General features: G+C 41.8%; 2 protein-coding genes across 9 annotated transcripts in view; both read right to left on the bottom strand.

Annotated features, from left to right (window-relative positions):
- Positions 1-781: 781 nt before the first annotated feature.
- Positions 782-2825, bottom strand: LOC115055765 (probable E3 ubiquitin-protein ligase TRIML1). The gene is made up of 6 exons (XM_029521784.1): positions 2820-2825; positions 2205-2300; positions 1813-2046; positions 1680-1726; positions 1448-1590; positions 782-1353 (listed from the first exon to the last, which is right to left on the bottom strand). The coding sequence occupies exons 1-6, from the start codon at positions 2823-2825 to the stop codon at positions 782-784; spliced, it is 1098 nt and encodes a 365-aa protein (XP_029377644.1).
- Positions 2826-3355: 530 nt separating this feature from the next.
- ablim1a (actin binding LIM protein 1a) overlaps positions 3356-13614 on the bottom strand; it is a 35569-nt gene continuing 25310 nt past the window's right edge. For 3 of the 8 annotated variants that reach the window (XM_029521416.1, XM_029521410.1, XM_029521409.1), the window contains exons 9-23: positions 13143-13220; positions 12861-13019; positions 12541-12585; positions 12326-12361; positions 12112-12241; positions 10338-10385; positions 9061-9249; positions 8224-8318; positions 7995-8118; positions 7786-7847; positions 7452-7512; positions 7202-7209; positions 6585-6659; positions 5488-5568; positions 3356-5263 (exon numbers count right to left, since the gene is read on the bottom strand). In XM_029521416.1, the coding sequence (XP_029377276.1) occupies positions 5150-5263; positions 5488-5568; positions 6585-6659; positions 7202-7209; positions 7452-7512; positions 7786-7847; positions 7995-8118; positions 8224-8318; positions 9061-9249; positions 10338-10385; positions 12112-12241; positions 12326-12361; positions 12541-12585; positions 12861-13019; positions 13143-13220 (1305 nt within the window). In that variant the 3' untranslated portion in view covers positions 3356-5149. Of the gene's footprint in view, positions 5264-5487; positions 5569-6584; positions 6660-7201; positions 7210-7451; positions 7513-7785; positions 7848-7994; positions 8119-8223; positions 8319-9060; positions 9250-10337; positions 10386-10645; positions 10751-11481; positions 11602-12111; positions 12242-12325; positions 12362-12540; positions 12586-12860; positions 13020-13142; positions 13221-13614 lie in introns of all 8 variants that reach the window. The other 5 variants (XM_029521411.1, XM_029521412.1, XM_029521413.1 and 2 more) reach the window with 5 other exon arrangements.

The following is a 13614-nucleotide window of genomic DNA, read 5'->3' as shown; positions in this document are numbered from 1 at the left end:
CCTCCACAGGCATAAAAGTTGCTCTGGGGTTATGCAAACTCCCGAACTGTCAGACTACTTTGGTGGGAGAGGTGGGGGAGTATCTGCACAAAATCCCAGTGACTAAGATTTCCAGTTGGCTGACTGGATGAATTATAAAAATGTGACGGAAAAGATGAACATCAGAGACGCGGTTCAATTTTTTCTTACCCAATTTTGGACCATTTAACTATTAAGCATTTGTCAATCATTTTGTCATGCTGGTCCAGAATTAAACCTCAACATTTTCATTAATCATGTGAAATTCTGAAGCAAATTCATGACGGTTTTTTTTGTTTGTTTGTTTTGTTTCGCTTTTTTTTTTCCCCTGAGACAATCATTGTCCTCAGAAGATGAATCCTTTTTCACAAGCCTCCCCATCAGGCAAACATTTTCCCTTATATCTTATCTTCTAATTTGTCCCCCATCAGCCTCAGCAGTACTTCGTGGTTATTTCTAATTGGCAAATGTTGGCATGCTAACATGCTAAACAGTTATTGTGAGCATGAACAGTTAAACATCAGCAGCATCGACAGAGCTTGCTGACTTCAGCATTTAACTCAAAGCACCATTGCTCGAAACTCTTGCTCTTGACTATCAACAAACTCAGCCATTACAACTTACTATATGGATCTGTACAACTCCCCGCAACCCGAAAAAGGATAAGCAGGTGAAGATGATTGAATGAATCGTTCCTTACAACTAGTGTCTTACCAGAAAACAGTGTATGTAATCACTAAAAGCTTTTCTGTGACCCTGCTACTCAAAGATCACTGGTCGGAGAAGGAGTATTACAGATTACAATAGGCTTTGCATTGGCGCCATTGTGGTCATGGCCAGGACACAGGGCCAGGTGGAGGCAGTTTGAGAAAGTTCCTGCACAGAACGAGAACAGAGGCGTCATTTTGTCCGCCTCGAGAAAAGTCACCGATCCCGCAGGGAAACTACACATTATACCAATCCGGCGGAAGCGTTTTGTGAAAGGCAGCTGATGGGGCACCCCTCCGTGCCAGGCTGTATACTCCCCATCAAAAAACTCCACGCACCAGGACTCATGCCCCCGCCCCAGCCAGCAGTCCTCTGTGGTGCCCTTGCGGGGAATAGTGGGATAGGTGACCCCCAGCTCCCAGTAGGTCTTCCCAGTCACGTCCAACTCCCAATAATGGCGACCAGAGGTGAAGCTTTGCAAGCTGATGACATTCAGAGTGGTGTCGAAGCGTCCGGGGAGGTCCTGAAGTTGCTGCCAGGTGTCGGTGTAGGTGGCACTGTCACCTCGATGGGAGACGATCAGCTTTGGATGGGACGTCTCTGGGTCCAGACAAACCTCACTGGAATCTGGAGACACACGTTTAATGCAACTTGTTAATGAGAGCCAATGTTGGTCACAAGCATTATAGAATATGAATAAATATATGAAACGTGAACTGACAGCTCTCGATCAGTTTCTTCATGATTGGTGTCTGCGAGCTGATGAGCAGAAGCATGTTGTTGGTGAGGCTGAGGATCTGTTCAGCTTTAGCCTCGTCCAGGTTCACACTGCTTGGGTCCGTCCTGTTGAGCACATCCATCACTCTGGAGGAGGAAGACCGTCAGAAGAAACATCAGCTCTGCTACATCTTACCAAAGCTTTTTCTTTCATGTGTTATGATTTACTGCCATACCTGTCCACTGTCTCCATGTCGTGTTGCTCAGGGTGTGAAAAGAAAGACTGAAGAAAAAGCAGAAAATTCAAGATTACATACAATTTTACAGCACGATATTTTATACTGTACAACTCTTAGAGGTTTTCATCACCATTGCCTCAGCCTCTGCCCTGGTCTGGTCTAGTGCCACACCGAGTCTGGCCAGGTCCTGTTCTATCTCCTGGATTAGAGAGCAGTTCCTCTCCATCAGTCCATCCAGAGCAGCCACCGCAGCCCGCTCCTCCATCTCCAGGTGGGAGAGGGTAATCCTCAGGTCCTCATCCAGGGCAGCCTGGATCTCCTGATATTTCCTTATGATATTCTTCCTTATCACAGAGGACTTTTTCTGGGTTAGGCATAAGTGTTTATGAGTTTATTATACCTATTGAATCATAGCATCAGTGATTATGTTGCATTTTGTAGCAAATATTTACCTGAGGTCTCCACATAAACACAAGTATTTCACGTTATAGAGTCATTTCAGCACCGACTGTCTGAACTTACAGTGATTTCTGATTGCCGCGCTGCCAGTTTCTTCAGTCTGAATTTCACTGCTTCTCTTTGCTTCTTTAGACTCTCCTGATGTTTTTCTAACCTCTCCTGTAAAAGGGGTTGCACAAATATTCAGCACAGCTTCATTCATCAGCAGTAAGATTGCAAATTTCTTTGGGGTGAGTTTATTTAGATCGTCTGACAGGAGTGTGCCAAACAATAATGCTGTCTATCTTTTTCACAGCATAAGACTGCAGTGACGGTTTTGTCTGATGACAACTGTTTCCATTGATTTCATTGATATTATGTGAGTGTTGCTGTGTTTGTCTGAATTCACACAATTTCAAAAAGTTGACTGCACACACCAACTTCCTGAGTTTTCATGGCCTTATTAACAACAGATAGAATGAAACAGACAGAGGAATCCCTGCCGTGTGAATGAAACTACATGAATTTTACACTACACACCGTAAGAATAAACTATGTGGGCTTAACGTTTCATTTCCGAGTATTGCACCAACAAGTGTAAAGGATTTGTAAAGATATGTAATTTATTTCTCCTTTCCTCGATAACATCAAATTATAACCCCTTTATTCAATCGTCAGCTCTGTTTTCTTACTCTGTACCGACATTTGAGAAGCCTCCCATAAGGAATCAGTGTGTATTTACTTCAAAATTGCACTTTAAATCACCAGCATTAATGAAAACGATAAAAATATATGTCCCACAAGTATTCCTCCGTATTGGCCATATTGGTGCGACTGTGCATTTTTATTTTTAATTCGAAATTTCATCATGCTTGATGCCATTACTGACCATTTTCCAAAGCACACAATAATTGCTGCCTGACTTGGATATTTCACTGTGCTGCGTGAAGTGTGTGTGAATTTGTACGTATAAAAATAAGGCTATTTTCATGTTTGTTATCCAATATACAAGTTACAGAAAATCCAAGTGCACTGACAAGGGATTTCTCAGTGAAGTAGAGCATATCGTGTGAAGGGGAAGAGGGATTTAGGCAAAATTTTTTTAACGTTTATTTAACTTTTTTTGTAAATGAAAAAATATATCACACAAACAATTATTCCAAGCAGAATATTTTATATCTTATAACATGTGTGGACCATTTTTTCCCCCTGCCATCCAGGGATTCATTGTTCAGTTCACGTCAGTGCATACGGGAATTAAAACTGGAGACACGTAACACATGCTTCAGGTAAGTAATATAAAATAGTTTCCTCTTTTTTTTTTCTTTTTTTTTTGTCAACATGACATTATATAACACAAAAGGCCAACAGTCATTTTTCATTATGGGAAATATGGGTAGCAGGTTTTAATGAGAAGTGGGAATGTGTGGAATAAAAATGACAAGAGTACTGATTAAGCTGCTTGAGTTCTGCCCTTTTTTTTCAATGAAGATTAACGAATATGCTTATTTTTTAGCAGGCTAGTACAACACTAAACCAGCGGAGTACTGCTTTATTGTAGCACTGCTTTCAACACAAACAGCACGAAATCATGAATGTAAAAAAGGGGAGAAAATTAATTTGGCAGTTCTGTTGTATTTGTAAGAAACCAATACAAGCCAATTCTCATGTCTTGCCTTCCCACTAGCTATTGAATGAATTAATGTGGAAGAGGTGCCATCATAATCAGTGTTTGCAACTGCATGATGATTCAATCCATTTCAAGCAGCTGCTTGAAATGACAGAAAACTATAATAGAAAAACAGTTGCATGCTATGGAAAAGGATCATGGGTTGTGGATTTACGGGGTACAATCTGCAGTCGAGTAATGTATTTGTCCCTGCATATGTACTGAATAAATGTTTCTTCCTTTCTTCCTGTCTTTCCTCAGACCGCCTCTCACACCGTGTAATGCCACGGAACCACTGTGATTATTGGAGAAATGCAAAGAAGAAAACAGAGAGCAGAGAAGAGTCTGTGGGTACCTTTGGTATAGCCGAGGATCATATGGTTTGTGGTGATTTAAAGCTTTATTGGCTTTGATTTCAATACAACAAATGGCAGTGTGGGTTTTCATTTATAAAACAGTACTTTCAAATACAGTTGCTTCTTACATTATGTGTTTTATCTACCTGTTGGTTACTTTATGTTGGATATGGCAATAAAATATATTAAGATTTGTACTTCCAATACATGTAAAGGGAGAGTGTGTGGCCATGTTGATGAGAGCCTGAGAAGAGAGACGTTTTCTTTTTGTCGGGGTTAGATGAATGTTTGGCATGTACAGTAGCCAGGGGAGGGAGACTGATGATGTGGAGGTGCTTGGATGATTCATTTCCATGTAGATCCAGAAAAATAGTTGGTGGGTCAGCTGACGGCTTTCCCAGTGCCTTATTTTTCTTTTTTCTTTTTTTATTCTAAGACTCACTGAGCCGATTTTTGCAAACTTTGGACTAAAACAGTTTCAGCCCAAGCGAAGAAAAGCTGACACATGTTCAAGCTACAAGCATGGACATTTTGTAATGGCGCCATGAGTTTCTACTGTACTTACAAGTTCCACAGGAATCAACAGCAACAAATAGCAGGAATAAACAAGCAAGAAAGAAAGGAAAGCAGTTCCACTCAAAGCAAAGCAAGAAGAAAAAACAAGCGTGGTCAAACCAAATATCATGACCCTATTTATCATTCATTCTCATTCTTTGTCATTTTTGAACATGGAAGAGATTCCCATTCCTTGTTTCCTGTGCAGGTCTAATTGGACAAGTCTTTCAGCTCACAGTCTCAGGAAGCATCAGAGCAAAAAGGGGAAGAGTCCATTTCATGGCTTCCTTGATTATGTCAAGAAAAAAAAAAAGCAACCCCGCCCCCCGAAAAAAATATGAAATAAAAATAAACCAGAAGTAAAGGAAATAAATCAAAACCTACATCTACATTACAGTTGTCGTGTGCTATCTGAGTGAATGTACAGAATATGCATGCTGCTCTGAGTGCTAGAAGAGCTTGGCCTTCTTTTTCATGTCGTTGCGTTTCCACAGGGGAAGCCTGTCAAACTCCTGGATCTCCATTCCAAAGATGTCAAAGAACGTTTCAGGTGCTAAGTGGCGCTAGAATTGAGAACAAAGGTGGAGAAAACAAAGGAGGGGAGGGTGGGAGGGGAAGGGGGTGTTTGTGGTTAGCACCAAAGCCATAAAAAGGGTCAATGCAAAAATGACAAGAAGCAATGGACACTGCACATTCCTTGCTACAATTATAATTTGTGTAACATGCTATTTACACAAAGTAGAGATATCCAGTATGAATTGCGGACAGTCAGGTGGAAAACTGATACCTCCAGTCTGGTTCTGTCCACATCCCTGGGCAGTTTAGCTCTCCCTCTACTGGTTATCATGAGCATTTCATAGGGGTACACCTTCAGAAGGAGACACTCATCAGTGAACAGGTCAAAACCTACAAGCCGGAGTCAAGCTTTCAAACCTCACAGACCACTTTCATTAAACAAACTGTAAATTTAGGATATTTCTGGTCATTCATGTGACGGAGGGAACACTGGGTGGGAGAACAGGAGGGTGACAGGAGGCTGACTGGGAGTGAGAGCTGTTTTCTGCATTGTCGGGGAAATGTGTGGTGACACGCTGTGCACACATTTTTTAGGTGTAGAAATGTATGACAGATTATTAGAAAAGGGCAAAAACAGGAATAGAGTTGTGCAAAAGTCTGTATTTTTAGAGCAATTTACTGTGGTCTAAAATAAAAGAGCTAAAATCGATGATGTAGGCCAAGTCAATCCACACGGGAATGTTTGTCCTGGAGAACTGAGGTGTTTCGACTTCCCTAAATAACTAATCCCTTCTGTACGAGAACAGACTGGCAAATGATATTTGGTATTTTATTGGAAATGCTCAATAATAAGCAACTAGAAGTTCTTTGAGGCCTCTAACCAACTCATATCCACACAGTAATGTGTACGCCCTCTTCTTTGCTACACAGTATATAGTGATATGAGTTGTTCGGATGACGAGTCTGGGCATTGGATTCTGCACTGTATGCTTCATACAGTATCCAGCCACTGTAAATCAAAGCTATGTGCAGATGAACATGGAGAAGCCAGCATGCTAAGCGCTAGAGTGACTCGGCAGCTCCTGAAGCGGCATGCTAAATCAGGAACCAAGCTAATGTGAGTCTTTCACTTCCAATAAAAATCTCTTTTAAGTGCCTATTTCTTCCCCCAATGTCCCCACATAACGAGGGTTCGATCCAAGATGCTTGTTTTTCCTTATTTCATCCTCATCCTTTTTTGTCCTGGTCAGACTTTCTTTAAATTGTCTACAAATCATCGTAACATGTACTTAGGTGGATGAACAATATGTAAACTTTTAACGTATTCTGTGTTTTCGTCAGTCAGTACAAAAAGAAGAAGATACTTGCTTTTGGTTCCAACATATTAGGCATAGATACTCCCCTGTCCATCCTTGCAAGTGCTGCACGGCCATCCTTAATGTGCTAAAGAATAGAACATACACAAATGTAATATAGTGGAAGGGGACCACAGGGTTAATGGCATGAACATGTCCACTGCTAACAGTGGGCAAAGTTTTCACTCAGTGGACCAAGTAGTTTTGGATACTGTTCAGTACCTTCATACTTGTTAAAGGATTGTACATGTCTTCTGCATTTGTCTGTAGTTATTTTTAATTTAAATATATATATACAAGGTTGGAAATTATATATATTTATTTAAATGTGATATTTAGCTTGAGTTATAACACTGGTAAACAACACACACAACAGGACATGAGGCCATGATATTACATCGCATCACATTACAGTATACTGGTTCAACTACTGGGCAGTGCACGTTTGGGCATTTGAAGCCTCTGCACAGCGTGCCCTGTGGTTGACATTAACCCAACAGTGAGGCAAGCATGTAGCAGGAGTGGGCGGTGTGCATTCAGGGCAAAGTGTCTCTTGCAACCCAAGAGCAAGCAAATCGATGATGCAAAATGAAGAAGCATGCCATGTGAAAAAGCAGATGAGAGACATACCTGAAACTCTGCAGGACAAAATGGGACAGAGAATGAGACTCACAGTTAATGGTTTTGCTGTCAAATCCCCAACCGCCCCCCCCCCCCTCCCTGCCAGGCTACTATCTACAACACTGCTGTCCCTGATATTTTAGAATGCATGTCCATTTATGTACATGTTGCAAGCTGTTTCTGAGTACTGATGCTGAATAGCTCTGGTGAAATTGGAAAGAGATTTGCTCGGTGGCCATATTTTAGTAGCAGCTCTCACCTCTGCCCCCTCCACACATGTCACCGTAGCTGTTGTACTGGGTGAAATCTGTCGACTGGGGCTGCCGAAAAAACAGACAATAACACATCATCATTGACTCATGAGCATGTTGTTGCTGTGCTGGGAGCAGGATGAGATTAAATGTAAATATCGCATATAAAGCATGGCCAGAATTAATGTTTCTGACAATGGTGCCATTATATATTGTATTTAACAAGCGATTTCTGCTACTTGGTAAATTAAATTTATTCAGGATTGCATGTATTTTACTAAAAGAACAGCAATCTCATTGAAAATGAGTAAAGAGCTACTGTGAATATGAGTGAGCCCTCACCCGATGTAGCCCATTCCTTCCATAGCCGGGCAAAGAGTTGGTTTTTGTTGGGGAGGTTGGATCTGGGAAAAAAAAAAAAGAAGCATTTTTGAGATTTAAATCCACAACAGATGCAGAATCACCTTCTGGTGCTGCAGAGCACCGTTCACGGTGTTAAAGGAGATTGCTGACAGCTCAAAAGCAGATAAGCTGATGAAGCTGGTCTGTACCTGCGTCACAGTTGGTCTGTTTAGGGTCGTAACGCTGAGCAGAGAGGCTCCGTGCATGACGCTCCCTGATCTGTTCTTTTTCCATCTCCTCTTTTAGAATGAGCTTTCCTAAACCAGACTGAATCTACACACACATCCAAACAGTTAAATCTATATATATACAGAGTAGCTTCTATGACTATTAAGAAGTTTTTCACCGCCTTTATGAGTGGCTGTTGTCCCGACTGACCTTGCTGAGATGTTCCTCCTGGAGCTGTTTTCTTTTCAAGGCCTCTTCTTCCTCCTCTTCTCTGGAACGTCTTCTGCCTTCTGAACCTATAGGTGCTGTACACAAGCCCAAAAAATTACATAAAACACGTATCCATACGGCCACAAAGGCGCACAAACATCTCTTTCAACCAAATCCATGCTTCACATGTACTTTCATAGTACAACAAATGAAATGCGTCATCGACAGTTTAACTTTAGAGAAAGACATAGCTGCTTCACTTAGCTGTAGAGCAGTGAGGAATACACACAGTAAATGACAAATAGGTGGACAGTAGAACACAAATGTGAGACAGAGTTGACGAGACAGACAAACAGAGGGACTTATTGGAATATTTGGCTTGACTGACATGACGGATGTTTACACTTCATCAATCATGCCGAGATTTCACTGGATGTCAAATACAAAAAACAGAGCAATGTAAGACAGACAAACAAAAGGCAGTTTGAAGTCAGTCTCAGTAATCTCTGTCCAAGTCATTTGTGGCACTATTGTGTAAAGCTAGAGCACCATCATGTGCAGCAAGTGAAGGTAAAATGGTGAAACTGAAGCTACCTCAAGCAGAAAACAATATGGCTGCAAAAGAAAGCAAAACGCCTCTGCTTTGTGCAAGCAAAACTGAAAAGAAAGTAGGATAACTCCTAAATAACAGCGTGAGCTCAGTGTGAAGCAGGGATGCAGTTAAGCTTTTTGGGGGTAGCCAGAACGGAGGAACAAGAAGAGTTAGCTTGTGATAAGGTGTCTAGTGTACCGCTCGTCGGTAACAGTGCAAGCATGCCCATCGGTAGCCTACTGTACCTAATACAGCGAGAGAGTAGGGCCAATGATCGCCCTCACTCCGTGAGCTGTCATCCGGAGAGGGAGCATGGGCAGCGGGGAAGGTGGCGGATCTGATGATGTCATCAGCAGACTTGCTTTGACGTGCTATGGCAGCTGTATCTAGGTTGGTCATCATGGGAACTGATCTATCAGTGTCTGGGTCACAGTCTCAACCAAAAGTAAACATCATAGAACCATCAGATCGTCAGGCTCAACGATCATTTGATATTGGTTCATCTTGATTTCAAATAAAAATCCATCTACAATGCCTCTCCTAACAAGTCACTCAATATTGAAAAGGGCTTTTTTAACCTAATCTTCTCAAACGAGGGGTGAAGAACTGCCAACAGGTGAGCTTCGCTGTGGCTTTTCTATGTATGCTATAAAGTCCATGTGGCATTTTAGCATACTACTAATAAACATGGAACATTTTCTGCCTTGCTTGTACTTTTTGTCGGGCTGCGACTGGAAAGAGTCAACATGTAATTCAGATTTTGATTGAAGGGCTCAGTATTACATTGGCACTGTGACTTGTTAAGATGGACAAAGTGCAGCGTTAAAAATAGCTCCAGGTGAGACAGAAGAGGTTTGGAGACAGACTTCAAACAGTGCTCATACACTGACACTGGGGATGGCTACGTGGTTAGATGAATATACATTTTCAGGTCGTTTTTTGCTTTTTTTTTTTTTAGTAAAAACATTCTCAGTAACAATCATCATTCAGTGGTTCCCTAACTGAGGTCTGAGGTCTGAGGTATCCTCACAGTCCTGTCAGACAAATTCACACCTATTGTGTGAATTACCACTGATTACACAGCCTTTAACTGTCAGCCACCACTAACTCAGAGTTCAGCTCAGTGTTTTCAACCATTCATCATGACATTAAGCTGGCCATTTCAAATGTTTGTCCATTCGCCTGTAGTTATGCAATTCAACAGTTAATACATTTAACTAATTATTTCATCTTTGTTTGATGGATGACTTTAACCTAAGGTTCCCAAACTTCCATCATTACTTTTATCATACTGTTACCCCAGCAGCTATCTCATTCACTGACTGTAACTTCTTGCCTACTAATATTTCATGCACTTTGACATAACAACAAATTTGGGATATTTTTGTTACAGCCAACTCAAGTAGATACAAGCACCCCTGGTTGGGAATCGCATCACCGAGATCATCACTCTAACCTACTTCAATACTTACTCCCTGCTCTTTTGGTAGTAAAATATACAATACTGTGTCAGGAAAAGTACCGTGTTGTTTGTAGATGGGGGGTTTCCTGTAGATGTTGCTCCCCTGATCTGAAAATATTCAAATACAGACAGAGAGGACATTTACAGAGTAGACAGAACTGTTATAACTGTTAACTCTTTACATCTTTACAGCATTATATTAAATTAAGTACCACCGTTTTTCCTGTGATAGATCTGTAAATTGTGAAAGACGAGAATGAAAGCCATAATCTGATCCCAAATGTTATGCAATAGATAGCTAGATAGATAGATAGTAAGAAAGAAAGAAAGAAGGGACGAGCAGTGACAGGGTGCGCTCCAGCTCATACCTGGGAGGTGGAAATGTTTAGGGGTCTGAGAGAGAGGTGGAGTGACCGGCCGGCTGTCAGGCCTGAGCGGAAGCGGGGAGCTCCGGCCACTTGGCGGGTCAGTGCCTCCAGTGAGAACAACCAAGAACAGAACATAAGCAGGGATACTAGAGGGGAACCAAAGTCTGAACGGATCAACACACAGGGACCGGTGGGACCAGTCAAAGTCATTTTGAGCGAATGGGAGACATTTTGTTTGGTTCTGGTCAATGGAGTCAAGATGAAGGTACAAAAGCGGATAAAGCCAGCATGTCGAGTTTAAAATAGAGAGATTAAAGGCTCAGAATATGTATTAGTAACAATGAATTGTAAAATTTTTTTGAGTCTTAAAAAATTAATTCCTCCCAGCATGCAAATGCAAACGTATATTACAAAACCTCTCTTTTTATCTCAGCCTTGCAGGTTATTGGTGTTTAAACATTCATTCTCAAAATGCAAAAAAGTCATCACATCATCCAACATTCAGGAAACTGACAGTTTGGATATTATAAATGGATTAACAGTATCTCTCAAGTACATGCAAAGCTGCAAATGCAAACACAGGAGCTGTCAGTAACTCGGCAGAGACTGTGTTAGTCAAAGGTAAGGAAGCGCATGTTAGAGAAGAATCGGCGCCTTGGCTGTATGAGTTCAGCTAAGAAATGGGTCTGACCATTCAGGGTGGCAGTCGTCTAATGAAAAATGATGATGGACCCAAAATAACAGATGGGGAATTGTGGAGAGGTGGCATCCCAGGTGACGATGGAGACAATGCCTTTTGGGGGAGGTGGTAGCAAAGAGCTGTGTGGGGCCCTTACCTTGGCTATGGGGGAGGAAGTGGTGTCTGAAAGGGGAGGTGGGGCGGGAGTCACTATTTCTGGAGCCCACACTGTTACTGCACAGGGAAGAGCAGAGCTTCTGCATGCCTGTCAGAGCCTCTGCAGGGAGGGAGGTTGTGGGGTAGGGGACAAAAAACCCACGACCAGGCAGAAGAGGTGGACAATGTGGAGGAGACGGAGATAGAAGGTGAGAAGGTGAGGGTCAAAAGAAAAGGAAGATATACAGGAATCAGATGCTGAAAAGAGTCAATAAAAGACACCCAAAGTGTGAGGCAAGATGAACAGTGAGGAAAAAAAGAAGAGTGTTTACACTTTCAAATCCAATGTTTTTGTGGAGGGGATAGTAAACCTAGGAGAAATTATGGCAATAAAAGTGAAAACTGACATTAAGGATATTATTCTGCAAAAGTATAGTATAACCACCCAAAGTCAATATCGGCAAAGTTCCCCATCAAAGTGGAAAACAGACCAGGAGAGCTAAGAGAACCTCAATGTGGAGCATCTACCTGACCAACTCACTAAAATCCTGAAATCAATGATTTTATCGCACACGGTTCAGTAACAGTAAGAAGAAATGTGAAAACATACAACAGACAGACGGATGCTCACCTGGTCTGTGGAAATGCTGTGGTGACCGTGACAAGGTGGGGGTATAACCATGGCGATTATAAACTGGTGATCCTATGGAGCCCTGACTGGTCGACCTTTGGAGGATACGTTCTCTCCTGTCATAAGAGCCCTGACACACACACACACACACAGGCTATCAGACAAATCACTGGGAGAGCACTTAAGAAGGGAAAGTGAAATTTCATTTGCTCACCTCAATGGGTGGCGTTGGCGACATGTTTCTGGAGCACTGGAGAGGATCAAACACGTCTTAATCAAAACTTAGTCACTTTATATAGAAAACATTAGACTTCCACATTTTTGTTTCTAGTAGATAGAAGCTTTTCTCTTTATATGACTCACATTTCTGTTCTTTCCTTTGTGTTTAATGGTGATTTATTGCCATCACTGTACGCTGACCTATCTTACCTTTTCATCCGGCAAGGGGGAACGCTCCCTCCTGGCAGTGTGGAGCTATGACGGACACAGAAGTTTAGTACTCCATAAAATCTTCTATTAAAACATGAAGAATATGACACAGCCCGCAACAACTCCCTGAAGTCTCGTAATCTCTCTTTTAGTGTGCTTTATTTTTTATTTTATTCATAAAGAAAAAGTCTGACTCGAGGAAAACATATCCTACGACAAAAGAAAGAACTATTTGAAGAATATTCCTCTTAAGGCACTGAACTGTATGTGCACGAAGATGTGTGCATGCAGGAAAAGAGGCATGCGGTCCGTGTGTTTACCTCTCCCACACTCTCTCGTCTCTCCTCTCTCTCATCCAGGGAGGTGGTGTACATAGGTTCATAGGTAATAAGATCAGGGCGCTCAATGTCATAAATGGCTTTGACTTTTGGAATAGCTGCTAGGTCTCTGTAATCAAGGATCTCATTGTCTACTTTTGCCTATGGAGACAGATAAAGACAAACATGCACACAAAGGGTACAAGAGTAAAGGGAGTTTGCTACTACAATTAGAGAGACAGAACAACTGACAGGATTAGGAGGGACTATTTATACGTATCTTACATAGATCGTGTGACCCGGTGAGCCAGGTATGCTTGAACCAGGTCTGGAACAAATACTCTCGGATGACGACCTCGTAGGCTGTGAGAAGAAAATGCACACGTCTGTTAGTCAGAACGTCTGTCAGGTAGTCTGTCTCCTGTGGTCCACAGCCCCCTACCATCTGTATACTATCCACCATTTTTACACCATTTGGCCGTTATAGTATATGAGCGATGAGAGCTGCAACTCCTAAATTTATGTTTCATGAATTACATGGAGTATCTTTAAAATACAGATATGTCATCCCATGACTGGGTCATTCATTTGCGAATTTGCAAAGTGAATGAGTGCTTTAGGGCTGTGATTTCATGTTCTTAAGGTCCTCATGCCTGTTTATGGGAAATGAATAATTTGGATGGGAGCAGCAGGTCTGAATGTCATGTAATTAAACAAGCTCTTTGACCTGATGGGCAAATGGGGATTTTAGTAAAAC

This window comes from Echeneis naucrates, chromosome 15, assembly GCF_900963305.1.
Source record: "Echeneis naucrates chromosome 15, fEcheNa1.1, whole genome shotgun sequence".
Lineage (NCBI taxonomy): Eukaryota > Metazoa > Chordata > Actinopteri > Carangiformes > Echeneidae > Echeneis > Echeneis naucrates.
The sequence above is the reverse complement of the archived record's forward strand: the minus strand, read 5'-3'. Positions and strand labels throughout refer to the sequence as shown.